We start from the raw sequence: 27,248 nt of genomic DNA, 5'->3' as shown, positions 1-27,248 counted from the left end.
CCAAAGTTGAGGTAGATTGTTGTTGTTTTTCCATCAGGGCATTATTGAAGTGCTTGTTTATGTGTTCATAAAATTTTTGACCACAATCTTTCAGATAAGTTTGCACATGTAAACATGTTATTTAGATCATCAATGAACTTTGGACACTTCTTTTGACTGGCCCTGATTCCACAGTGTCAGTACTGTGAAAATGCTCAGCTCTTACACAACAGTTAAGCAACATGTCTACACGTGGTATAGACAACACGGGCCATCGAACACCTTTATTAAAACTCTTTATTGTACTTTATTTAGGCTTTCCGTGTCCATGACGGGCATTCGCATCCAAAAACCGGACATTCGTTCCTATAATTTTTCACACTGAATTGTTTTGCTGCTCTGTCACCAGTCAAAGATCATTAATGGCCTCTGAAGGTGAAGCACACACTGAAGCACTGTTATATAACCAAGCAGCTTACAGATGGAAAATGTGCCACTGCATTATGCAAGATGGAAGCGTTTTGTTCACATGCATATTCACTGAGGAGACCAAGATTTGTAGCGTTTTCTAAATGGACTGAGATATGTGATATTAACAAACCATGCTCATTATAGCTCATATCCTTGTGTGGGTTTGAATATGTCTATTCTGAGAGGTGACACTTTTCAAAGGAACCTGACAGTATGCTCTCTGGAAATCACACTCTCACTGAACTAGCTACATGCCGAAAGCATGTATAACATCAATGACTTTTGTATCAGTTAAACTATTTTCAGAAAGGTAGTGAAAGAAAAAAACAAACAAAGAGAAGCTATCTGCATGGAGTTTGCTCTTAGCCCGAGACGGAGGAAATGGTGGCACATGTTCAACAAGCCGACTGAATTCAGAGAAAAACCAAATCAGCCCATGTGATCATGGCTGACTTCCTCTGTGCAGAGCGCTTAAGCAGAACATGTTGTTCTCAATGAGGCTTTGTCTCTGTTATGCAATTCTCTTATAAAAATGGAACAGTGCATATATGAGCTTCAGAGCTCGATTAAAAGTTAAGATTAAAGGTTTTAACGTCACACAAAGTACATAATCAAGTTCTTATACAATACCAAAGGATGAGATGTTCCGAAGATTCATAGAAGACGAAGTTTATTGTAGTGAAGAAAAGTGGAATATTAACATATAAAATACATACATACACAAACACACATATCTCTATATATATATGTACAAGTGTCATCACGAAAGTGCCAGAGGCAGATGGGGAAAACGAAGAATGAACTCTATAATATGGTTAAAACAAAGATATACACAGCTTTGTGCAAATGCAGTCAATCAGCAAGGACATGAATGGTATTAACGTGTGCTTCTTTAGTTTTGAACCTGAGCCACAAATCTATTTATATATTTATATATTTTCCAAAAATGATGATATAATTTTTTTTTTTTTTTTTTTAATAATAATAAATGGTTTTGTAAAACAGCAGGAATAGTCAGGAAAAATTCCAGTTTCTGGTATAATTCCACTTTCAGACTTTTGGAGGTGGGGTCTAGCGAACAGAAAATGAAGTTAAGGAAATAAGTGATTTGCCTTTCAAGATGGCTGCCCCATACCGCTGCAGTGTTCAGCTACGCAGTGAGATTCTGTTCATGTTTATACATTATAGATTGTCCAAAACTACATGGGTAAGTCAACATGACATTACTGAAGCCACTGATGTGATTTGAGGCAGCTATTTATTTCTGGTGAGACAGACGTCTCTTACTTGTTAGCATTATTAGCCGTGGAGCTCCGGTGCAAAAGTAAATAATCGATTTTGCCTAACCATTCCTTTAATAGGTTGCTCTATTTACAGATATTTACATAAACATAGCTTCAGACTGGTGATATTATATTTTATATTAGTATATTAAGTAGCTTTTAGAAACAGAAAAAAAAAAACTGACACTGCCTTACAGGGAATGTCTTGGCCTAACAAGTGCTTTGTGAAAACAACAAAAAGCTAAGTACTGATTTACACATACGACTCCTTTCCATACGAGAGTTCCTCGAACACAGGCTGACTGCACCGACGATGGAGTTTGTCGATCCTGGTGCAGCCTATCGACTCAGACATGGCTCTTTGCCTAAATGAGCCCTGCTGAGGTCCAACTAAATCGTCGTTGGAAAAGTTCAACTTGTCCAAAATTTGGCAAACGGGAGAAGAGTCCAAGATGTAATCATTCATAGACATAGGACGAGATCTTTGGCCCAGCCCTCTTGCATCATGGACAGTCATGGTACGGTATTCAGGAGGTGGCTGAAGGACTCCAGAATTCACAGCCTGTTGGTACGACGGTGGACTTCCAGGGTCACGTCTGTCCACATGCTCAAAGACCTCTATGGCAGAGAGCGGCCTTTGGCGCCTCACCGGCTCATCCAGAACTTCTGCCTCATTCTGAGAGTCCTCCTGCAACGTTCCACATGAAAAAGTGCCCTCTTTTTGTGCCTCTGTTTTCTTGACGCTTGCCTTGTTAATGGAGAAACTTCCTAGGCTTTTGGCTCGCTTAAATGGAAACGGACGCCTTGAATTCGTGTCCATTTTGCTTTTTACGTTAAGAGACATGTGTCTCTCGGGTTGTATTTTCCGAGGGCTGGACGGAGAGGGCAAAGGAGAGTTGGCAAACACTGAATTCTCAGAGATGTTCGAGTTAGTGCTCTCCAGAGAACAAGATGAGGAGCAGGAGAAGTTTTTGGAGATGACCGGTACTTCAAGGTTTAGACTGCCAGTCGTTTTTCTCAGTAAAGGTTGCAACGGTCTCCTCTGTGCTTGTAGGAACGAGTCGTCGGAATTTTGCTTCTTCAGAGGCTGTTCTCCATACTCTTTCGCAGAAGAACAGTCATCGTGACTCCGTGCCAGAAATCGAAGGTCCTTCACCCCGACCGAAGAAAAGATGGCGGGCTCGGAGCTGCGCCGGTCGAAGGGCTTGGTGAAAGGCTCGAAAATTTCTTCTGAGGAGTGGGAATGATTGACTGAACATTGGATTTGGATGTGAGGACATGCTTGCTGTGTTTGTCCTGTCGCCTCTCCGCTCTCTCCATCGGTGCTGTCATATGCGGAGTCGTGCTGGTGTGAAGACATCGTATCTGTGTAAAATCAAAGTTGCGTTATGACTTAGAGGATACATTACGTATTCTTAAATACTTCTCGAGTCGAATCACAGCGAGTCATTTGTTGATTGGAACTGATCGACAGGGATTTTAATCTCGTGAGTAAGTCCTTCGAGGATTTTGGTGTCTCTTACTCCTGTAGTGAATTCATAAAGTGTTCTTTAAATGCAAAAAAAAAAAAAAAGACTAAAATTAAGAACAGTTTGAAGATGATATGATTTTCTCACAAAGCTGGGACCTCTCAGAATCTGGCGCTATATGACATATGATTATTTATTTATTTATTTTTTAAGTAAACCGATTCATGCGGTAAAAGCACAAGTTTTATTAGCTTGGTGTTCTGTACCTGAGTTATGTCCTAGCTCTTCTTCTGGGTCTCCAAGCAGACTCAGGATCCTTTCTCCAAAGATTTCACAACAATTTTCAATCAGGAACTGGGTTAAGCTTGTCACCTACAATGCAAAATGACAATTATGATGTTAGAGATAAAAAATATAGCATTACCTATCAGTGTAGCCTAGTTAGTACATGGTTAGTGGTGGTGAAGCAGTGGTTTTTGGGAGTTTCCCTGCAGATCTGAGGTAAACATCATGCAAACATGAAGAGGATTTATTTATTTATTTATTTATTTTTTTACAGTAAAACAGTTTGTAGATATTTACAGTACATGATATATCGTTGAAATTACTGACAATGTGTCAGCCCTGATCTTGTCCACCAATTGAAATACTGTTTACCTACAGTATAAGGTGTCTCTCGAGGGTCCGGTAAAAATGTGGGATATGATATCGGAAATCATACATTAAAAAAGTCTGATATTTTATTTAAAATAACGTGGATCTAATTGGAAAAAATTTGTTCGACCACCCTAATCAAATAGAGTAGCTACGGTGGATACGTTGAGCTGGTATATCCACCTGTTTCAGAGCCCTGTAAGGATCTGAGAGGTGTTTCAAAAACATTTGTCTAGAACATTTGTGTGGAAATGTATTGCAGCATTGCATTCCAGCAAACACAGTCCTTAGCTAGTAGCTCAAAGGTAGTTCTGTCAAAGTGAAATGTTGTGCATATGTTTTCCTGTTTGTTTTTTGAAGCTCTTTTTGCACATACAATTCACACTCATACTTGAGCAAACAAAAATATTGGTCTAGTAAAAACTAGAACGTTGCGGTTTGTCACGCTTCGACAAACCACACTTTGAGCTTTATGTGCTTTATGAGTAAGAGTCAGAAGACAGGTGTCTAACCTTTTCGACCGTGCTCACGTCCAGCGGCTGGCTGCTGAGCTGTAGCAGAGTCGGTGCAATGCAGATAGCCAAGTTTTTGGGATCCATTTTGTTCTTCTCTGATCGCTGGATAATGTGGCGCAGCAGACAGAGCAGGTACTGCAGCAGGATCCTGTTGGCTTCGGGGAGTTTGGAAACAATCCTGAACGTAGAGCGAAGGGACCAGACAAAAAAAAAAGAGGAAGAACCATTAATCACTTTGATGCTTTTTTTTTTTTTTTTTTCATTCGACTCCAAAAGCAGAAGTGGTGACCTTCCATTTTAACAAGTTGACATTTTGACACTCAGTTGTTCCCTATTTGAAAGGGAAAAGTCCGCCGAAAGCCCCGTTTTCTCTTCCTAATTTTGTTTCGAGCCGGTGAAGTTAGGTGCTTTCTTAAAATAAAAAAGAGCCCCTAACCGTGCCCACGTCTTGCTTTCTCTTTCTTTTTACTCCATGCTTACCTTCTCAATTCAGCAGGTATCTCCTCTTTCTTCTCTTTCTCCAGTGCTTCTATCCACTCAGCATAGTGCTCGGCCACCAGCAGACTTCCTGGAAGTTCCCTCAGGAACGTCTGTCAATAGAGTGACATCAGTATTATTCATTTACTGACTTCTTATATATGGACTTCTGTCACTGTGTTGGAAATGAGTCAATCACGCCATGTCATCAAATATCACACTTTCAGGACCGACACACAAGATCCTGGAGACTGGATACTTTTCCCCAGTATATACTGGGATATGGATGGGATGATCGTAGCAACGCATACGGTTGAGTAAATGGTCGCACTGCATGCTGCAATAGGGACAGCGTGTTTACCTTTAACAATCCGACCAGCAGAGTCACAGGCAGTGCTTCCAAGTCCACCGCAACCCCAGAGTTGAGTTGATCACGGACGGCACTCAGGTTCTTGCTGTTACACGCTGTTCGGAAAACCCCCTCTGTATCGGGACCTTTCCTCCACAACAGCACAAGAAGATCCTGAATGGACACAGATGGCGATTATTATCATAAGAAGAAGTCATATAGATTTTTAAGTGTGTATTGTTGTGCGTTGGTATTCATGTTATTCAAAACCCCCTCTATTATATTGTCAAATGGACTTGGCGGCTTTGCAACTCTGATCTTTTCGAGATGTTTAACCTGACGTGTAGATGTTAACACGAGATATGCTACAGCTGAAGACACCACTGTCAGACTATCTGATTGAATATTTCCTATTGATTAGATCTCAGCCGAAGCGTGTGCACACGTGTGGGAAGAGCAGCTTAGGTATGACAGTGGAGTTTTCTGCCTCTTTTTATAAAGTCATTTCTGAGTACTGAATTACTTCTAGTTTAGGAGAAATATCTTTAATAGTGCTGAGAATAGAGTGCATCGCCTGTCTCCTTGCCTCTGCCTTTGAAGATATGAATCTTCTCGTATACAGGTGGAAATGTTATAAAGCTACATGTAGGAAACACCTCGAAGTAGAAGTACCGGCGAAAGATATCTTAATAAACGAAGTACGTGAGGAAGGTTTATTTGTTAACGCTCGGGCAAAATGAGGAAAAACTTGTATGTGTGCATGCATGAATGAAAAGTGAGGAAGTAAAAGAGAGAAGAAAGAAGTTCTTCATTGCCTGCGGGAGACGAGATGGCACGATTTTTAACCAAAGAAATGTCGCAAGTCTGCAAGGCAAATCATGGGTAATTATTAGCGTTTCTATAGGAAACCGTTGTAAGGTACATGGACTGGTTTGTCAATGTTCCACAGCGTAAAAAATTGGTTAATCGCTGTGGTGTAAAAGGAATAAACCACGCCGGGACATGCTATTACATGTAAATAATCAATCCTAGGGTGGGAACTCGTCACATTACCTTTTTTATTTATTTATTTATTTATTTTTTAAAATATCAGCATTTCCTGTTTTATCCTTTGTTCGATCTCTATATACACGGGTTAGTTGCGGAAATAAATAAATAATAGTAAGATGAAGAAGAAGATGAAGAATTGAAAAAAAAATAACAGTAGTGTGCTTGCATATACCGTATATTTATCGCAAAGAAAAAGAAGAGAGACCTACAGCAATGGGTTTGGGGATTTTAGAGTCTCCGGGGAGAGGCTGACCAAACAGCAGGCTCGTCTTGTGTCCTGGCCGTGTGGGCATGCCTGTGTGCGTGTCTCTTCTCTTAAGCTTGGAGAACAGGCTCCTCTTACCACCATCATGTTCTGCTAAAGTAAAAAAAAAAAAAAAAAAAAAATCACATGATTGTGAGTCAGAGTGAAAAGGGAGAGTTGCTAAGAATATATCAGACTGACATAGAGCTGAGACTTAAAGTGTGTCCTTCAGTTGGCGCACACACAACAGTGGGCACACATGAGTTAAAAGCTTCAGGTATAAAGCCACAAAGTCATGTACTTTGATCTTTTCTTCTCTCTCTTTCTCTCTCTAGCTGGCTATCTCTCTGTCTTTCTGTCTTCTTCTTCTCTCACCCCTCATCTCTCTCCTTCTTTGAGTCTCTCCCACTCAGTTTCACTGGCACTCTTTGGAGGGCCCCTAACCGCACCTGTGGTCACAAAGCGCCTTCTTTATTTGAGTTTGAACTCACCAATTGCCAGCTCCGTCTTGCACTGCAGGGAGGAGCCGTTGCCATGGAGAGCCTGGGAAACAGCGAGACGTGAGTGCGTGGCAATATAGAGTACACAGTGTAACTGCACACACGCCCTCGTAACCACATTGGTGTTGCACTACAAGCCCGCCACACCCACCGGTCTTATTTTTGTTCAAATAAACAAACAAACCGACTGCCTTCATTTAATGATTTATTTGAAAAATGTCTTTGAAAAATCGATACTCACATTAACTTGCAGGTCGATGACACTGTCCTCCATTCCTCCTCCGCTCAGAACTTTATTCTGCAACACGCCGCACAAAGACAGAGCACACACAATCAAACCCCAACACCTACCAGGGAACTTAAAATCCAGCCAGTCGAAATCTCAGTGCAAACATTCGGACGCTTAATAGGTAAATGAAGATAACGTCGGTCGAGTACACGTCGATAGATGCAGAATGCAAACTGACTTATAGGTGCACTTACCGTGGTGGTGCTGCTCAAGACCTTCATGAGGACACTTGGAGGTGGTGAAATCGTAGCGGTCCTCTTCCTAGCCTCTGTAATTTTCCTGTTATTATATGCAGTGCGGTTAGTGGTTTTATATCAACGACCCCTTTCAACTTTCTACCAAAACGAAACACGGGACCTTTACGATGTTCCTGTCATCGAAGTGATTCGACTTCATAGCCGATCACACAAAATCTATAATAACCCAACATGCTCTGTTTTACAATTTTACATAAGAGTAAAACTGGGTTGAACGCTAACGGTAAAGTCCTAATGACATCTTGTAAACCTTTATCCTCAGTAACGTTCAAGCACAACTTTGGCATTAAAGGGTATTATGTGTATTGTAGTTTCGATTTTATGTTACTGGCCTGCCCGTGCCCACAAACAGCTATGCACCAGTATCTACTAGGAATTTACTAGCTGGCTAGCTTGTTTCAAGAAAACGTTCAAAAGTGATACGTCATACCATAAAATACCACAATAACAATATCACATGAACCGCAAGCGATATTCGAAAATAAAACCGATCAGACAACGACGACTCCTGCGAAATCGGATGTGTTAGTGTTCGTCTTAAAAGTCGATTTGGTCAAGAGACAATTAATAGAATACATTCTAGCGTTATGAATCCTTAGTCAAACACTGATTTTGTCCTTCATATTATTCTTATTTAAGTCTGACAAATTCGTATGGTTACGGATTAGTGCGGCACATTGCATTACTTATTGATTTTGTATAAGTGACTTTATGTATGATTTGCTAATAAATATAGTACTAATAAACAGAATAATAATATAGGATCAGAGAGGGGCACGTACCTGTGAACGGTATCTAACCAGCGTTCTTTAACTTCAGGCGAACTGCAGGTAAAATAACAGCATGGTTTGAGTTACTGATCCACAGAGCTCATACACCTTACACTGAAGCACAAATCGCACGCACTGATGGACTGGCTGCACACACGAGGCCTCTTTTTAACAAGCGGAAACTGCACCAAGTCATGGGGACAGGAAGCAGCGTCATGGTAACACCGCCACTTCCTCTTTTCGCCCTGACGCCGTGTCGACAAGTGGAAATTCTCCTTGTGTGGTGGCCAAGCACCTGACTAGGTGTTAGGGCTTTATATGGGACCGCAGGAAGCGCATACACAAATAGAGAGGATGAGATGAGTGTAAATTGGCAACTGTACTGGTTTGGAACATGAAATGAGGGCTTGTGTGACATTAAATACGATCCACAGACATATCGACCTACCGTGTTGGTTTACGAACACGCCTACTCGTCATACTAGTGGTGCTGTGTGTCTGTCTGTCTGTCTGTTTATATACGGTGCTGTGAAAAGGTATTTTCTTTCCGGATTTCTTCGGTTTTTGTGAATATTTCACAGTAAAAATTTTCAGAGATTAAAACCAAATCAAAAGCAAAAAGCAAAGGCAACCTGAGTAAACACAAAAAATACAGTTTTTTAAATGATAATGTTATTTATTGAAGCAAAAAAGGTAATCCAATACCAGCTGGGCCTGTGTGAAAATGTATTTGCCCCCTGTAGTTAACTAATTCCTCAAATCTATGAAACTGCACTGATAACGGGGTTCAGCTGGACTAGACGCAACCAGACCTGATCACTGCAAACCCGGTTCAATCACATCAACACTTACATAGAACTTTCTCAACATCATGAAGATGGTTAAAAGGTCTTATCTAGTCACTATGCCAAAGTTGAAAGAAATTCCAGAAATGATGAGGAAGAAGGTGATTGAAAATACATCAGCCTGGGACTATTTCAGAGGCTCTGGGACACCAAAGAACCACGGCGAGAGCTGTTATCTCCAAATGGATAAACACATGGATGGCACGGTAGTGAACCTTCCCACAAGTGGCCGACCTTACCAAATTCCTCCAAGAGCACAGCAACGACTCATCCAGCAAGTCACAAAAGAGCCAAGGACAACATCAAAGGACCTACAGGCCTCTCTTGCATCAATAAAGGTCAATTCAATTCAATTCAGTTCAATTTTATTTGTATAGTGCTTTTTACAAGGTCACTGTTCATGACTCCACTATCAGAAAGACACTGGGGAAAAATGGCATCCATGGAAGAGTGGCGAGGTGAAAGCCACTGCTAACCCAGAAGAACGTTAAGGCTCGTCTGAATTTTGCCAAAACACACCTTGATGATCCTCAAACCTTTTAGGAGAATGTTCTGTGGATTAATGAGTCGAAAGTGGAAATGTTTGGAAGACAGGGGTCCCGTTACATCTGGCGTAAACCAAACACAGAATTCCACAAAAAAGATCATCAATACCTACAGTCCAGCATGGTGGAGGAAGTGTGATGGTGTGGGGATGCTTCACTGCTTCAGGGCCTGGGCAACTTACAGTAATTCAGGGGAAACATGAATTCTGTTCTGTACTGGAATATCCTAAAGGAGAACGTCCGGTCTTCAGTCCGTAAGTTGAAACTCAAGTACAACTGGATTACGCAGCAAGACAATGATTCAAAGCAAAGAGTAAGTCCACCTGTGAATGGCTCAGAAAAAGCTAAATTAAAGTTTTGGAGCGGCCTAGTCAAAGTCCTGACTTCAACCAGCTGAGATGCTGGGGCAGGAACTTAAACGTGCAGTTCATGCTTGAAAACGCTCCAATGTGGCTGAACTAAAGGAGTTCTGCAAAGAAGAGTGGGCTGATATTTCACCACAGCACTGTCAAAGACTGATAAAGACTGTTATCGGAAGCATTTGGTTGCAGTTATTACTGCTAAAGGTGGCACAACCAGATTTTAAGTTTAAGGGGGCAATTAGTTTTTCACATGGGTAACTTTTTTTGCTTCAGTACAAAAAATGTATACCGCATTGTGTGTTTACTAGAAAAACTGTACTGTGTGTTTACTCAGGTTGCCTTGGTGTTCTGTTGTATTTCGTTTGAAGATCTAAAACTATTTAGCATGAGATGCACACAAAAACAAATGAAATCAGGAATACTTTTTCACAGCACTGTATCTATCTATCTATCTATCTATCTATCTATCTATCCGTCTCTATGTCTGTTTTTATCCGTTGGTATAAATATGTTATTGGCATGTATGTGTCTTGGTATGAAATATTAACACAAACTAAATTTATCATGAAAATGTCTGAGCTCTGAATCCTGGCTGTTGCATTCACATCCGTCACGTGATGGATTTCAGGAGGTGTGTGCAGCAACAGAACGTGTGATATGTGTGTAAACTGTGTCGGTTTTTTTGCAATAGTGGGTCATGTGGTTTGTGTATATATCATGTGATAGATGTGTACTGTGTTGTAAGTCATAAATGAAAGTAAATTCCTTTGTGCAACTACCGTATTTTAATAAATAAATTTCATATGTATATATATATATATATATATATATATATATATATATATATATATATATATATATATATATATATATACATATATATAAAATTAATGACAAAAACATTTAATTCTACCCGCTTAGTAGAAAGTTATTTAATGAATATAGTCCAACTAATAAACCTTCGGCTCATTATCCAAATGTGTAGTAAAAAATATCCTGACTATTTATTATGTATAGCAATAGAGCTTTATATTCCGGAACTTTCCATTGACAGTTCAGAATTGATTTGGACTTGATAGGGTTTTTTTTATTTTTTTTATTTTTTAAATTACAGGTTTGAATGAGTTCAATTGAAATGATCGTGAAACAGGCTAATAACTACAGTATGATAACTCGAATAATAAATATAACTGGTTGTGATTTCTACCACTGTAACAAAATGTGAAACATCACGGTCCCCAAGGCTATGCTCTGGGGGTCTATGAAACATAGCCACGGGGTCTACGATTTTTTTAAACCACAACCGCATTATCAAAACAGTCACATCTTACTTTTCAGTTTTTCTAGAAATTAGCTTATTATTTGACTGGTCGCTTGACTTGAAAGGGTTTAATCCAAACCTCAATAGATTCAAAAAAACAAACGTCGTCCTATAAATAACATCAATTCAGATGTAATGTGGAAATTTCTAAGCGCAACAATATATAACAGTGCTTATTTGACATAGGGTGAGCTCTCAGTTTTCTCATTGCCGATATATATACAAAACAAAATCATAACAAGGAAGTTCATTGGTGTAACTAGCTTGCTATTATCCGTGTCGTATAGACACAAAAAACACAAAAAGTTGAACATTACTGAAGTGTCAAAACTTTGTACATTTGCAATGGTACTTTGTTATCTACCAAAAGTCCCTCTTATTTTTCCTATAGACGGCTGATTTTCCACTATGAGTTTCTCTGTGGCGTGGAATACCCCGTCATTGAGCACGTGAGCAGTCCAAAATGTAGCTTTGTGTTTTAAAACAGCTTTGTGGTGCTGGAGGAAATTTAGCTTCCCTGAATTTACTTCCCTTTTCATTGGTCACAGCTCTCATACACTATAAAGAGGCAGTTGGTCAAAAAAAAAGACACTACTGTCATCAATACAAATGATAAGGGCCAAGAACACATATTCCTACTTATGAATACTGTACAGCCTTGGATACTGGTTTATACTGAGCAAGCTGACAAACCGACAGGGCCATTCACTTCCTGTGTGCATTCATGGCAGTGATCGTGACCGTGCTAAGTGACACGGTAAAATTTTTTTTTTAAAAAGACGTTTGAATAGAGATCGGTTTGATGCAAATTGGTTTTAATGTAAAGTAACAAATACTGCCGACTGACTATAACTAAGTCCTCAGATCATCCTCCCCCGCCAAGCTCGTTCTTCTCTCAGCTTCGGTTCCCATTCATTTTTTACTTCCTATTCGGTGTTTACTATCCGTTCAACAACACACGCATGGACAATTCATGTGACAGAAACATATTCAAAATATGGATTCAATACTCTCAAATAAGAAATCACAAACACGGCTGCAATATGTGTGATAATTCGGCTAACTATGATTTGTTGGTGGAGATGGTGACAGTGGTGGAGGAACCAAGTATATTTAACCAATGTGCATGCTGAAGACAGAAACAGATTGAAGAAACTGTATGGCCAAAAGTATGTAGAAACCTGACCATCACATGCATATGTGGTTCTTCCCCAAACTGTCGCCCAAAGTTCAGAAGCAAACAATTGTTTAGAATGTATTTGAATGTATTACACTTTCCCTTTACTGGAACTAAGAGGCCCAAACATGCTCCAGCATAGTGCTGTCCCTGTGCACAAAGCGAGCTCCATGAAGACATGGTTTGCCAAGGTTGGACTGGACCCCTGACCTCAACCCCACTGAACACCTTTGGGATGAACTGGACCACTGACTGCAGCCCAGTCCTCCTCACCTGACATCACTGCCTGACCTCACTAATGCTCTTGTGACTGAATGAGCACAAATCCCCACAGCCACGCTCTACAATCTAGTGGTCAGAGGTTATTATAACAGCAGAGAGGGGGATAAATCTAGAATGAGATGTTCAAAAAAATGTATATAATATGTCATATTCAACGTATATGAAAATGTTGACATTGAAGTTCTCATTAGAGTTATACGTTCTGTTAAACATTCCGTCTGTCTTTATCCCTCAACAGCAGGGGTGGGTAAGATTATCCGGAAAGGGCCGGTGTGGGTGCAGGTTTTCATTCCAACCAAGCAGGAGGCACACCTGAGTCCAGCTGTTTAATCAGTCGATCTTGGCTTTCAGTAGACTCAGGTGGGGCTTCTGCTTGGTTGGAATGAAAACCTGCACCCACACCGGCCATTTCCGGATAAGATTGCCCACCCCTGCTCTACAGGAAGCCCGAGTGCCTGGCAAGAATAAATTGTGGCCATGGTATCATCTTTTCATGGATTTTTACAATTGTATTAAAATACACTTTAAACGAGTAAACAAAAGTAACAATTTGTAAAAAAAAAAAAAAAAAAGATTTTGGGGCACATTTCAGCAAAAATTCCTCAAATATGGTAGCATTCACTTAAAAACAGCAACAACGACAACAAAAAAATTAAGTTATTAAATGATTCCATGCAGAATTTCCCTTTTACAGACCTGAAAAAAACAACAACTTTAAATTCGGCCGGTTTGGTTTACGTTAAGTAGGTTATGAATTTCTGACTACAACAGTGTTATGGTGTTTGCTCCTCTGTGTGTACTGCATGTAAAAAGGAACTTCACCAACTTCAAGAAATGTGAATCGGGCAGTGGGCATACGGGGATTTTTGAGGTTGCGTATATTTATGTCCCCCTAATGTGATGCCATTTCAATATAATTTCACAGGTTCCTCATTTGTGGTTGCTTATTTAAACTCTTCATTTTCCCTCCATGATTCTTGAAAATCTTGTTATTATTATTATTATTATTATTATTATTAGTAGTAGTAGTAGTAGTAGGAGGAGGAGGAGCATGACTAGGACTTGTAGTAGTAGAAGGAGGAGGAGGAAGTGAATAAGGAGTTGGAATAGAAGTAGTAGTAGTAGGAGTATTAGTAGTAGTATAGAGACTAGTAGGAGGAGGAAGAGGAGGAGAATAACGAGTAGGAATAGAAGTAATAGGAGTAGTAGTATTAGTAGGAGGCTCAGAAGTAAGCACTGTAGTAGAAGGAATAGGAATAGTAGTAGTAGTAGTATGCTAGGAGTATAGAGACTAGTAGGAGGAGGAGGAAGAGTTGTAGCAGGAGGAGTATTAGGAGTAGGAATAGAAGTAGTAGGAGCAGTAGTAGTAATATTGGTAGTAGTATTAGTAGTAGTGGATGATAGGAATGTGATATGATAGAATATGATCGGTGTACGGAGACTAGGTGGTAGTAGTAGTAGAAGTAGTATTAGGAATAGTAGTAGTAGTAGAGGACGTGTTAGTAGTACGAGTAGTAGAAGGAGTAGCAGCAGCAGTAATAGTAGTAGAAGGAGTATTAGGAGTAGGAAGAGCAGTAGGAACAGTAATAGAAGGAGTATTAGGAGTAGGAAGAGCAGTAGGAACAGTAATAGAAGGAGTAGGAGTAGCAAACTCCTGGAAATCTGGCATATTACTGGCAAACTAGAAAAAAATGACAAAGCTTTTAAGTTCTCCAAAAGGATTTATCATAAAAACGTGTTGTACAACATATAGGATGTCTTTAGTAAAACTCTGTTTATGGAGCCACATTGCTTTCTTTTCTTCTTCTTCTTCTTCTTCTTTTAAATAAATATTTTTCCTTTTGTATAAACGGAATAAAGTGAAATTTTATTTCTGACACCGGATTGTTGTTGGTCTTCTAAACGTAATGGCAAATATAATGATGTTTTTTGATGACGTGTGTGTGTGTGTGTGTGTGTGTGTGTGTATTTTTGTCTCTCGAACAGCTTGTTTCAGTGCACACAGCCTGCAAAGTTCAATTAAACCCTGAGTCAGTTGTGAAGTGTGTAGGCGGAAGTGGATTTTTGAGGTACGCTTCTGTGAAATCGTCCCCCAAAATGACGTCATTCATTACAAAACAATCGAATCGAACTTCAAAGGAAAGGAAACTGTTTTCATTGAAACGAAAATATTCCCATTTACAAAACTCGATCAACTTTTAAAGACTTCAACGCGGGCAAACCTTACTGAATACAGTCACGACCTTAATGCTATTGTTTTAGTCTCTGTGTGAATGTGGACACGTTTTATCTCCTCTCTGATAAAACCACACAAAATGAGCTTCGTCCGGCTTACACGTTCACATTCTGTTCTGAATATCCACGTTTCATCAACTCACCTGAACGTCAGCAGACAGAGAGAGACGGACCAGGCCAGAACGACCGTCTTCTTCGGGTGGACGTGTCCGTCTTCATCCTCACATCCTTCATCGTCCTCACTCTTCAAGTCACAAACCCAAAGCTGCTCCAGGTTTACTCTGTGTTTCAGTCTGTAGCTGCCTCTGGATCTGAAGACGACGACGCAATGACCAGGAGCAATAATATCATTAATATCAATAAGATCATCATTAGTGAACCACGTTCTTTATTAATAATATGTAAAGAAGAAAACATTTTGGGATGTGCTACAGGAAAACAACCGAGTCAGGGTGGTGTAATGTTACAACCCTGACGTGGATTATTTCCCAACAACAAGGTGATTTATTCCTCTTTATTTATTTATTTATTTATTTTTAAATTCCACTTTTTCCACTTATAAGCGAACGAGAAGGCATACGTTTTATCCATTTATGATTACATTTAATGTGGTGGAATGTCCACGAAACAAGCTGCTATAAACCAACTTCTCTTTTTTTTTTTTTTCGCTCTCTTGTAGATATTAATGGAGTAAAAGAGAGAAACGGGAATGCACACAGTCCCCTGTCCTGAAGACTTTCCAGTGTCAGAGGCAGATTTTTACACTGTAAGCACTGACACGCTAAATGTCTCTTTCCAGAGGACTTCACCATATCAATAATGAACCTGTTTACGCGGCGTGTTGGCCATACAAGTCCTTCTGTAAGTCGTTATACTAGGAACAGTGTATTAAAATAAGCGCATTAGTAAACACCCGTCACTTGCCTTGGAGCTAAAGTACTGTACTGTCAGACCTGCTGGTAATGAAAAGTAATCAACAGTTTTTGACCAATCAGAATCCCTTGTATATGCAAGCCATTCTATATGTACATATATACAGTATAACCACAGTTTGGTCAGTATAAAAATGTTTTCGTGGTTTTAATCTAGACTTTGATTTTGTCATTCACGTTAATACTGTGCATTGGCCTTGAAAGAGTCCTGGAGAGGCTTCGGGGATAAAGACAAGACGAAGGAGACACAAATGATGACTTTTTTGACATATTTGGACGAGCAGACATTTGATCCTCTTTGAAACAATGCGTATTAATAAAGGTGATGCACTCTATCAAATGACGTGCAAAATTTGCATTTGGAAAATTGAAAAAGTAAGTACACCCCTACATTTATCCCACCTTGAAATGCATATAATTAGAATCTGGTGTTCAAGATCGGGTGCCGGTGATTAGAACGTGCTTAGGGAGTGCAGGTGGAACCGGTCTTGTTTATCTGTCCGCTCTCATATCTAGTGTCTGGTGTTTCCTTTGTTATTGAGGTGTGTGGTTTCATCATGCCAAGATCTAAAGAGGTCTTCAGAAAAAAGTCTCCAAGAACCCCCAAATTTTATCACAGGATCTGCTGGTAAGGCTTGCAACTGTTGGTTTCACGGTGCAATGATTTTGCAGTCAGAAAGAGATTGCGCAAATTTGCATGGCAGACCTGCATGGCAGGCGTGCCTGCAAAAAGCCTTTGCAAGACTACAGTTTGCCAATGAACACATAGGTAAAGACCAGGCCTTTTGGAATAATGTGCACCTCATACCAACTGTGAAGCACGGTGGTGGAAATGTTATGGTTTGGGGTTGCTTCGCTGCGTCAGGGACTTGTCGGCTTGCGTTTATTGATTCAACTATGAACTCTGCATCATATCAAAGAGTGCTTGAAGATAATGTGAGGCCGTCTGTCCAAACGTTGAAGTTGAACCGAAAGCTGACCTTTCAAGAGGATGGTGATCCTAAGCACACTAACAAATCCACCAAGGAACGGCTCATAAAGATGAAATGGAGGGCTGTGGAATGGCCTAGTCAAAGCCCGGATTCGAAATGTTGTGTGGGGATTTGAAACGGGCAGTACATGCAAGAAAACCCTCACACTTCTTGCAACTGAGAGAATATTTCATGGAAGAGTGGTCAAAAATTCCAGCAAGTCGATTGTCGATTATGCGAAACACCTACAAGAAGTTATTTCTGCTAAAGCGGGCAATACTAGCTTCTGAGGTCAAGGGTGTACTTACTTTATCCACAAAAGAATATCACATCTATTGATATTTCTATTGAATAAATTATTTAAAATGTTAATTTTCCCTGTGGTTTTGTTCAAGTACGTCACCTTTATTAATAGGCGCTGTTTCAAAGATGATCAGATATTTGCTTGTCCAAATATGTCAAAAAAGCAACAATTTCCATGGGGTGTACTTATTTTTTTCACATGACTGGGTCAGTCATGCTGAATTTTACAGTGTTAGGTTTCACATTCCTTTATTTATCCCAATTCAAATGGCCAAATAGTGCATGTTAAGCTATAGCTTTTCTCTGGTTCTTTTACTTTTGTTTCTTTTGCTTTTGCTTACGTTTTACGCTGGCGTCTTGGTGTGGGACGTGAGAACATTTCATATTTAACTTCTGAAGATTTTAGATACAATCTTCTGCACCTGATTGTGCAATTACTGATAAGACAAGCTATAATAATAAAGCATAGATAGCCATTGCAAAGCATGCACTTATGTAATTTTAGCAAATAGTTTCTCAGTTTTAATTTAGTGTAAAAAGATATTTTTTTTTAGAGATATCGTTAAACGAGCTGTGAGTATATCCAGACATTTGTAACACCAAACCGAAAGTGTGAAATTATCATATTGTAAAATCAGCTGCGATAGAACTGATGAGCAAAACCACAGTGAGCTGAAGCCGGTGCACTGTTAGAGCTGAAAATACAACACGGAGCAGCAAAAAAATTAAATAAATAAAAACGGTACATACAGTCACAAGAGACACAGTACACTTAGTTGCCCGAGACATATCTCCCTGCTGTTCTCACCTGGTTTCCCACTGAAGCCAAGCAGGGTTGAGCCTGGCCAGTACCTGTATGCGAGACCGCCGTGGGAAAATCAAGGTTGCTGCGGTATTAGTGAGGCCAGAAGGGGGCGCTCACCCTGTTGTCTGTGTGAGGCCGGATTCCCCAGTACAGTGATAGGGACACTATACTGTAAAAACTCTCATCTTTCAGATGAGACGTTAAACGTAGGTCCTGACTCTCCGTGGTCATTTAAACTCCCAGGACGCTTATCATAAAAGAGTACGGGTGTAACCCCGGGGTCCTGGCGAAATCCCCCCATTGACGCTTTTCTATCATGGCTCCCTAATAATTCCCATCTCTGAACTGGCTACATCACTCTCTCCTCTCCACTAATAGCTGGTGTGTGGTTGGCGTTCTGGCGCAGTATGGCTGCCGTCACATCATCCAGGTGGATGCTACACACTAGTGGTGGTCGATGAGATTCCCTCCCCCATACTATGTAAAGCGCTTCGAGCTCCTAGAAAAAAAAAAGCGCTATATAAATGTAAGGAATTATTATTAGTAGTATTAGTAGCGATCTGAATCAGGTGTGCAGCTACTTGCATAGAACAAGTGCATGTACATACATACGGAGGAGTTTTTAGAAGTGTGTATAGATTTGCATGGGAATGAATTAAAGAGGCCTTGAATCCATCAAGTCTGGAAGAAGTTTGTGACTTGCAGTCATTTTTAATGGACTCTGTCTCTATGTGTGTATCTGTGCTGCGGTCTTACTTGAGCTTAGCGATGACCAACACATCACTGAAGAGGAATACATGTCTCTCGCTCGTCTTCTGTCCCTCGGTGAGCTGCACTGTGTCGTCCAGGATGAGCTCCGAGTCCTCACTGCTCAGACCGAGCACAAACGGGCACTGATCGATCACGATCGCGGGCACACACTCCTCCCTGCAGGACACAGCAGCGCACACATCACACTCGTGTCATGTTCATGGGCCATGACAAGAGGAGCTTGTGACCATAGATTTCAGTGGCATAGCCTCAAACTAAATCAGGTCAAGAGGCTATAACACTTGACTTCTGCTGTATTTCACTATCGAATGAATTTTATTTTTACGTAACTATGTCATAGGCAATTTAGAGTTGATGATACACAGTCAAGCAGCTTGTTTTGAGCACTTCTGACATATCTTTCTTCAACTGTGTTTAATAAAGCAGGTGTTTTCCCTGAAGAGCTAAAGTCAAAAAACAGGGTTGCCAGATTTCAATCAAATTTCCAACTAACGATTTCTCAACAAAAAAAAAAAAAACCCCACACAAAAGTCTTGAAAGCAGTCCAGAAAATATTTCGTGCATCGGAAAAGGAAGACGGTTTCTTCTCCTTTTTCGCAAGTGTCAAAGTGCACACACACGCATTTCTGATATATGTTTTCACTCCATAATCCCTCTTTCCCTCTCCCAATCTTTGCAATATATATTACAATAGAAATGGTTCTGTACTTCATAGACACACTGTCTGCACTTTGGCTTGTAAGTATTATTTGTGGAAAATTATTACATTTAATTCAGATTATTTGCTATAAAACAAGATATTGGCAGCCATGGAGCATTTTTAAACTAACCCACCCCTGGCAATCACATCATTAACTGTCCTGTTCCCTTTTCCTCCCCAAAGGATGGGGTATCGTGATTCTTTCCCCAATCCGGGATCTATTAGTGCTTGTTGTAGTTCCCATTTGTGACCACTAGGTGCAATAGCTCTATGGCGCACGCTGCTACATAATTACACAACATCTATAAAGGTGAATAAATGGAACATCGGTTTATATCTGTCAAATAACAACATAATGATTGTCAGAAGGATTTTAAAGCGATTGGTCACTCAAAATAGATCATTAGTAATTTTTTATTTTTTCAAATTTAAATGTATGGAGTTATGAATGAGGACCTCATGATAATTAATATTGTCTAAAGGCTATGGATGTCTTGGATGCACCATATTTTCTAATCTACATGATGTAAGATTGGAGGCCTTAACTACGTCACGTTGTCACTGCCATACCTGCAAATTAAAACAGTATTAATTAAACCGCAGACCATCCACAATACAGCTTAAAACCCTATCCATTCTATATAAACATTTACATTTACATGTATTCATTTAGCAGACTTTTCTTCATTTCCAAAGCAATTTACAAATGAGGAAATACAAGCAGATAAACACTTTTAAATGTCATGTTCACGTTAAACTGTACAGTTACCTGCTTAGATGCCCCTAGGTGATTTATAATAACACACACTCTCTCGTAGAGAAAGCCGTCAGTACATGTTACCACATTTCCATGCCCGAGCTTAACGTATTTATTGTGTGCTGTGTTACATGTCTCGCCGTGATTCGCTGGTGTAACAAACAAACAAACAAACATTTTTATGCATTTGGATAAATCTCGAAAATATCCATATAATATATTTCAGAGAAATTTTCCGTATGAATTCTCTAAAAAGAAAAAAAGAAAAAGCGGCATTACTTCTATTAGAAAACATGCTGATAACAAATAGTTTAAAGTGTTGTTTTTAAAAAAAAAAAAAAAAAAAAAAAGTATATAGCTAATATGAATTAAAGCTAAAGATTCAGCATTCAGACTTGGAGGAAATCGTTCCAACCTGATGGAGGGCCAAGACATTCCCAGAGCCTTCCCAAACACCACGCTTGGTGCGGATCGTCTTCTCTGCGCCAGACTGCGCAAGTGCTGGGGGAAACAATGAAAAAGCGTAACAGAAGTGTTACTGTTCATTCTAAATAATAATACAATACTATAACATGTATCGTAACACGGCGCTTCCCGTCTTCGACACGTCAGGTTGTGACGATTCGAACGATTTGCTGTGACTTTTATCACACTTCTCAAGGCATTTGTTTTCCTACTGACCAAGTGAACTACTGTAGCTTGTAAGGTATCTGTGAAAACTGTAGAAATATCAGAGTCATGATACCCGAACGCACAATTACACACCATTCCACGCTCTCACACTGGTTACAAGTATATGTGAGAAGTAGATCTTTAGGGATGTCTACCACGTTACTGCCCACTTCTGCCTACAGGACTGATTTATTGTCACTTCCTTTTGTTGTTCCTGTTTGTTTTATATAGGACAAGGCCGATCATTAAACGGAGCTGCTGAATACAGTGTGTCCCTGATGAGGACTTTTCATGCGCACCAGTGCATTCTGGGGCAGCCATTCATATTGAAACAACACCCACTTGTTCAAATAACAATACTCTGTCGTTCAGAGTGCTACGGGTTAACACGTGTAGACAACAAGACGTATCATTCAGGATGTGCGTCGTTTAAAACGCTACAGCGCTTTAAAGCGCTTAACTTGCTTCCTCGCTCATACTCGTCGTAGTTGCTACTTCTCTTTAAAAAAAAAAAAGAGTTCTTTAGCCGGACTTCATGACAACCTGCTTTTATTTGTTGTCTTGTTTAGCTTGTAGAAATATGCAGTGTGTGCTTGGTATTGTTCCCGAAACTGAGCAAGGACACAAAACAAGCAGGTCCTGAATCAGACAGAGGGCATGAATGAATCTGACTAATTCGGTACATCAATAATTATCGAGCAACATCTTTAACACAAACGATTTGAGATGCTTTTAACATGTAAAATACCATTTGCTGACCGCTTTACAGAATTCCGCTCTACTTTATACAGGTTTTTAGCGAATTTAAAAAAAAACAACAACAACTAAGTGTTAACAAAGACATGATGAATGACTCCACACTTATAAGCATTTGTGTTTTTATTCCTACACAATCAACTCAGCTGACAACACACACTGACAACCAGTACTAAACTCCTGAATGTTCCATAAATAAATCAAAACCTCAATGACAAAAAGTTCACGAAGCACTTGATATGATGTTGAAAAAGCCGGAATCCTGAAACAGAAATACAGACAGCACTCTGCTTTAACGACTTTAACAGAGGACTTGGTGAAACGCTATGGCTTGGTATGAGTTTGGGATTTTGGTTGTAATTACATCAGCAGGGGAAGTGGGTCAAGTAACAAAAACACAGTAGACGGCAATTAACACCAGCATATTGGCGCTAAACATTACCCAGAAGCCTAGTGGGAGGCAGAGGAAACAACAGCGACTTCATAAACACGATTGTTGTTTTTGTTACCGGTAACTTGGTGTTATCGTTCTGCATGTGAAGTTCTAGAGGAGGAAAACAGGTTAGAATGTGACGATGGTCTGGTTGACGGTTATATACACAGGTTATAAGACCCTGTTCCAGTCTATACACGATTTAACACACCCTCACTAGCGGTCTCATTCTGTGTACACATGGTAGAATTCCCACCGTACTGTTAGTGTAGAGACAGTGAAGTTCACGCGGGGTTTTTTATCCTTGTATTTGTGTTTGCATCGTTTTTGTTTCATATATAGATTCATACCGAAGCACTCTTGAATTCTGAAAACACATTGCTCTGAACGAGTTGATTAGTTTTCAGACATTAGTTCCAGCAGCAAGGCAAATCGCAGGTTTATATTAATGCGCTCATTCTAATGCATAATCGTTTCCATAGTAACAGCTCATTCATAAGGATTTGTAAGGGACATAATAGCTGCGTTTACATAAACAACAATAATCCACTCTTAATCCGATTAAGACCATACTCTAATTAAGAAACTAGCATGTAAACTGCAATTTTTACTTACCTTAATCTAATTAAGGTCATAATCGGTGTAAGCAATAATCTAATTAAGACAGGTGGAGTACTCCTGTTTTAGTCGCATTATGGACGTGTAGTAGTGACATGTAAACACCTTAATCACATTATGAACGTCGTGTGGGAGTTTTCACCGCATTTTGCGACAGGACACGATCACACACGGCAGTTTTACGGCAAACAAGAGAGTTCGGCTGTGTCCCAAATCACATACTTTCCTAATACAGGTCTGTAGTGGAGAAAAATACATGTATCTCGGCTACTATATAGACGGTAACTACGCGATTTGGGACACACCCATCGCTTCAAAAAGCTGTCTATTAGCACGTATAGCATGACAAATAATTAACCGCACTTAAAGCGTTCTAAAAAATAAATAAATAAAAACACCCAAAACTGTATACGGTTCCATAACGAAGACGAACTATATGTTGATACGTGAAATTCTGGAGGGACGTCGGACGGCGTGGCGCGGTGACGTAATGACGCGGGCTCTTAATCTAATTATGATCAATAACATGTAAAACGGGTACATGACAGGAGTATTCTAAAAGCGACTCGTGTAAACACCTTAATCACATTATTATCTTACTCAGATTAAGGTCAATAATTAGATTACTGCCGTCCATGTAAACGTAGTCGACTAGTAATAAACTGATTAAAAACAAACATTGGGTAATGAAGAAAATCGAATCACTGATGTGGTGAAGTTTTCTGTAAGGTGCTGTTTTTACCTGAGGCCCAAAAAACTTGATTTCCACCTGTTTTGGGGCGTGCCCGAGTTCAGCATTGAATTTATGTGTGATGTCACACTCCACTAGTAGTTCATGTCTCTTCTACCACAGCGCTGTTTAATACTTGATTCTGATTGGATGACACATGTTTTTAAGGCATGTAGTTGTTTTTCGGTTAATGCACAGTTAAAGTAGTTCCACTCAGGTCTTTATCACATGACAGTTCCATATCACAAAGTTAGCCTACTGTCCGCCACAGCACACACATTTAACAACAAACAAAATGACAGAAAAGTGAGTTTTTCCAGTAAATAATGTTTAATATTTACAGAGAGTATTCGCACCCTGTCCAGGGTGTACCCCGCCTTGTGCCCGATGCTCCCTGGGATAGGCTCCAGGTTCCCCGTGACCCTGAAGTGAAGGATAAGCGGTATAGAAGATGGATGGATGGAGAGTATGAACATTTTAGGGCACACAGTGGCTCACACTTCCAGACTTCGATTCCCGCCGCTGCCCTGTGTGTACGGACTTTGCATGTTTTCAGGGGTTCTCAGGGGTTTCCTCCGGGTACTCCGGTTTCCTCCCCCGGTCCAAAGACACGCACGGTAGGCTGATTGGCGTGTCCAAAGTGTCCGTAGTGTATGAACGGGTGTGTGAATGTGTGTGTGATTGTCCCATGTGATAGATTGGCAACCCGTCCAGGGTGTACCCCGCCTTGTGCCCCATGTTCCCTGGGATAGGCTCCAGGTTTCCCCGTGACCCTAAAGGATTACTGGTATAGAAGATGGATGGATGGATGAAAATTTTAACATTTGGGCGACAGCTGTATCGGGCAGTCCAGATGGGAAACGATATATAAACGAAAGCGAACATCAAAGGTAACCAGCAACAGCAAATGAGTATATGAGTATAAAGCAATCAGTGACAAACAGCTATTCAGACCTGAGGGTGAAAAACATGAAGAAAACACCAAAAGTACAACAGCTTGAGCAGTAAACGTGTTTAGAAACTGGCTTAAAGTCAAAAATACTCCGCATTACCACCTCGGGTGTGCATTGTTTTTCTAATAATCATACTCAATTATTCCTTACATATGAAGTAGACACCCAAGACTTTAAGGATTTGAAGTCTTTCATAAGTATTCCTTCTTTTTTTTCATTTTTTTTTTTCACCTAGCCTACTAGGTGTAAATATTATCATTTTATTGTGACCGTTGTATACTATGCTCTAGTATCAAAAAGCTTTAGTGCTGTCTATTTGATCTCTTTAACCCGTTCCCCATCAGCCTGACTGATTGAAGATGTCCAATAAGTCAGAGGTAAAGCTGTTCTTTCATGTCTTCTGCTAGAAAAACCCCCCAAAAACTAACGCCAGTGGATGTGTCACTTTTACGTTTCTCGTTAATAAATCGCTTTCCTTGTCCAATGAGAAAGAAAGTACAAAGTATTACTCTCTATTTTTTCTTACTACTGCGCTCATATTGTTCATCGTGATCACGGATATTTACGTCTCACTTGGAAAAGCGTCCTTTCAGAAGAAGGGTGATTCAGCATCGGGATGATTCAGATGTTCTGGAGTATATTCTGTTATACCGTTATAAATATTCTGATATACTGTAGTAAGAAAATCGTAAACAGCAGCTGTACACGCTGTAAGACATTAAGGGAGCGTATTTCCTCGCAGAAAGGGATTTGTTTGTGTGTGAGCACAGTCTAGACGTACGGTCCAGTTATATTCTGCAGAGATTTCAGAGAGATTCAAACCGACAGTCATCTGAGAAAATTTCCTGTTTAAGTTATGTTTCGACTCGTAAAGTTACAGCTACTCAAACACGGCCTGCTTTTATAAATGCGTATGTCGCTGTGTATGTTCTGTTGTTTTATTTATTCGTGTGATCGCTACTACAGGTCACAGAAGCCCCGAGGAAATAAACCCATCGGCGTGAGATGCCGAAATGATTTTGCGTCCGTTTTTAATAACTTCAGAACTGTATACTTCCGGTTTTGTACTGGTCAAGCCTTAATAAATAGCGAGCACACGTCGGATATGATCTTAATGTGAGAAATCAATCAATCAATCAATGTTTAGCATCTACAGTTACAGCAATAATTCCATTTGGAGATTTAAAAGAAAAAATGCAGGCCCACATGTTCAAACTGAAATCCCTGGACTGAAGAGTCCAGAGCTTTGTGCTGTGAAATCTGCAGATAAATCACTAACCGGTTGCATTTCTGCAGTAACTTCATCGTAGCTTCTCCTCCTCATAGCAGCAGGCAGGTCAGTACAGAGAGCTCCTTCACTCCCCGGTCCGAATGTGACTACGCGCCTGAGCTCCCTTCCTCGCCTTATAAAGAGAACGCTAATGAGGCTGGAAACAACGCAGGGCTCCTAACGCTAATCCCCGGGCGGTGAGACAGGGTGAGGACGAGACTCTGAGCTCGTTTCCAGCTCTGTGGTGATGTAAGTTAATGAGGACGACGTTAATGACGCAGCAGAGAAAGAGCAGCCGTGAGGGGAATGACTGTCACAGCGTCCACCCACAAACCTCCTGCTTTATGCGTGGCGAGGTGTTAAACACATGGAAACCTAAAAATAAGTATTACTTATTAGAATTATTTCATTACAAGATACACCAGTCCAGTAGATGAGGACATGAGGTGGGGAAGCTAGTGAAGGATTTTGGATTGTTTTCCTGTAGCAGTTTTATTCCTTACATACAGTATTATTCATTCGGAAAGTTGTTATAACAGTAATGATGAATATTATTGCCCCTGTTCATTGCTACTTCTTCTTCTTCAGATCCAGAGGCAGCTACAGACTGAAACACAGAGTAAACCTGGAGCAGCTTTGGGTTTGTGACTTGAAGAGTGAGGACGATGAAGGATGCGAGGATGAAGACGGACACGTCCACCCGAAGAAGACGGTCGTTCTGGCCTGGTCCGTCTCTCTCTGTCTGCTGACGTTCAGGTGAGTTGATGAAACGTGGATATTCAGAACAGAATGTGAACGTGTAAGCCGGACGAAGCTCGTTTTGTGTGGTTTTATCAGAGAGGAGATAAAACGTGTCCACATTCACACAGAGACTAAAACAATAGCATTAAGGTCGTGATTGTACTCAGTAAGGTTTGCCCGCGTTGAAGTCTTTAAAAGTTGATCGAGTTTTGTAAATGGGAATATTTTCGTTTCAATGAAAACAGTTTCCTTTCCTTTGAAGTTCGATTCGATTGTTTTGTAATGAATGACGTCATTTTGGGGGACGATTTCACAGAAGCGTACCTCAAAAATCCACTTCCGCCTACACACTTCACAACTGACTCAGGGTTTAATTGAACTTTGCAGGCTGTGTGCACTGAAACAAGCTGTTCGAGAGACAAAAATACACACACACACACACACACACACACACACACACACACACGTCATCATCATAAACATCATTATATTTGGCATTACATTTAGAAGACCAACAACAATCCGGTGTCAGAAATAAAATATTTCACTTTATTCAGAAAAAAAAAGAAAAGAGCTAGCGGAGTGGATCCATAAACCGAACTTTATTAAAGCTGTTATTATGATAAATCCTTTTATAGAACTTAAAAGAAAAAACTTTAAAACTCTTTCTTTCTCCCTATAGTGCATGTCAGTATTCATATCAGGATTCAAAACACATGCAGATTCTACAAATATTCCTCCTCCTCCTCATCCTACTACTAC

At 40.1% G+C, this 27,248-nt stretch overlaps 1 protein-coding gene across 3 annotated transcripts; it reads right to left on the bottom strand.

The window, feature by feature from the left end:
- Positions 1-1,103: 1,103 nt before the first annotated feature.
- tagapb (T cell activation RhoGTPase activating protein b) lies at positions 1,104-27,248 on the bottom strand. Of its 3 annotated transcripts, none has more exons than XM_047151097.2 (14): positions 25,755-27,248; positions 20,729-20,814; positions 18,842-19,012; positions 15,218-15,385; positions 8,320-8,361; positions 7,475-7,559; positions 7,233-7,289; positions 6,983-7,034; positions 6,457-6,602; positions 5,210-5,371; positions 4,852-4,961; positions 4,369-4,549; positions 3,469-3,574; positions 1,104-3,098 (listed from the first exon to the last, which is right to left on the bottom strand). In XM_047151097.2, the coding sequence occupies exons 1-14, from the start codon at positions 25,797-25,799 to the stop codon at positions 1,987-1,989; spliced, it is 2,523 nt and encodes an 840-aa protein (XP_047007053.2). In that variant the 5' UTR covers positions 25,800-27,248; the 3' UTR covers positions 1,104-1,986. The 3 variants fall into 3 exon arrangements, with proteins under 3 accessions (XP_047007053.2, XP_017311476.2, XP_053531519.1); XM_017455987.3 differs by having other exon boundaries at positions 6,457-6,605; positions 25,755-27,247; XM_053675544.1 differs by lacking the exon at positions 25,755-27,248 and adding an exon at positions 22,790-23,010 and having other exon boundaries at positions 6,457-6,605.

This window comes from Ictalurus punctatus, chromosome 25 (assembly GCF_001660625.3).
Source record: "Ictalurus punctatus breed USDA103 chromosome 25, Coco_2.0, whole genome shotgun sequence".
NCBI classification, from domain to species: Eukaryota; Metazoa; Chordata; class Actinopteri; order Siluriformes; family Ictaluridae; genus Ictalurus; species Ictalurus punctatus.
This window is presented reverse-complemented; position numbering and strand designations above follow the sequence as displayed.

What these genes read in the sequence shown, in the direction of transcription:
- tagapb (XM_017455987.3), bottom strand. Translation starts at nt 25,799, where the DNA reads ATGAGGAGGAGAAGCTACGATGAAGTTACTGCAGAAATGCAACCG. An exon ending in TTGGTCATCGCTAAGCTCAA is followed by an intron (nt 15,386 to 18,841) that starts GTAAGACCGCAG and finishes CGTCGTCTTCAG; the next exon opens with ATCCAGAGGCAGCTACAGAC. An exon ending in ACGTGAGCACGGTCGAAAAG is followed by an intron (nt 3,575 to 4,368) that starts GTTAGACACCTG and finishes TTTGCATTGTAG; the next exon opens with GTGACAAGCTTAACCCAGTT.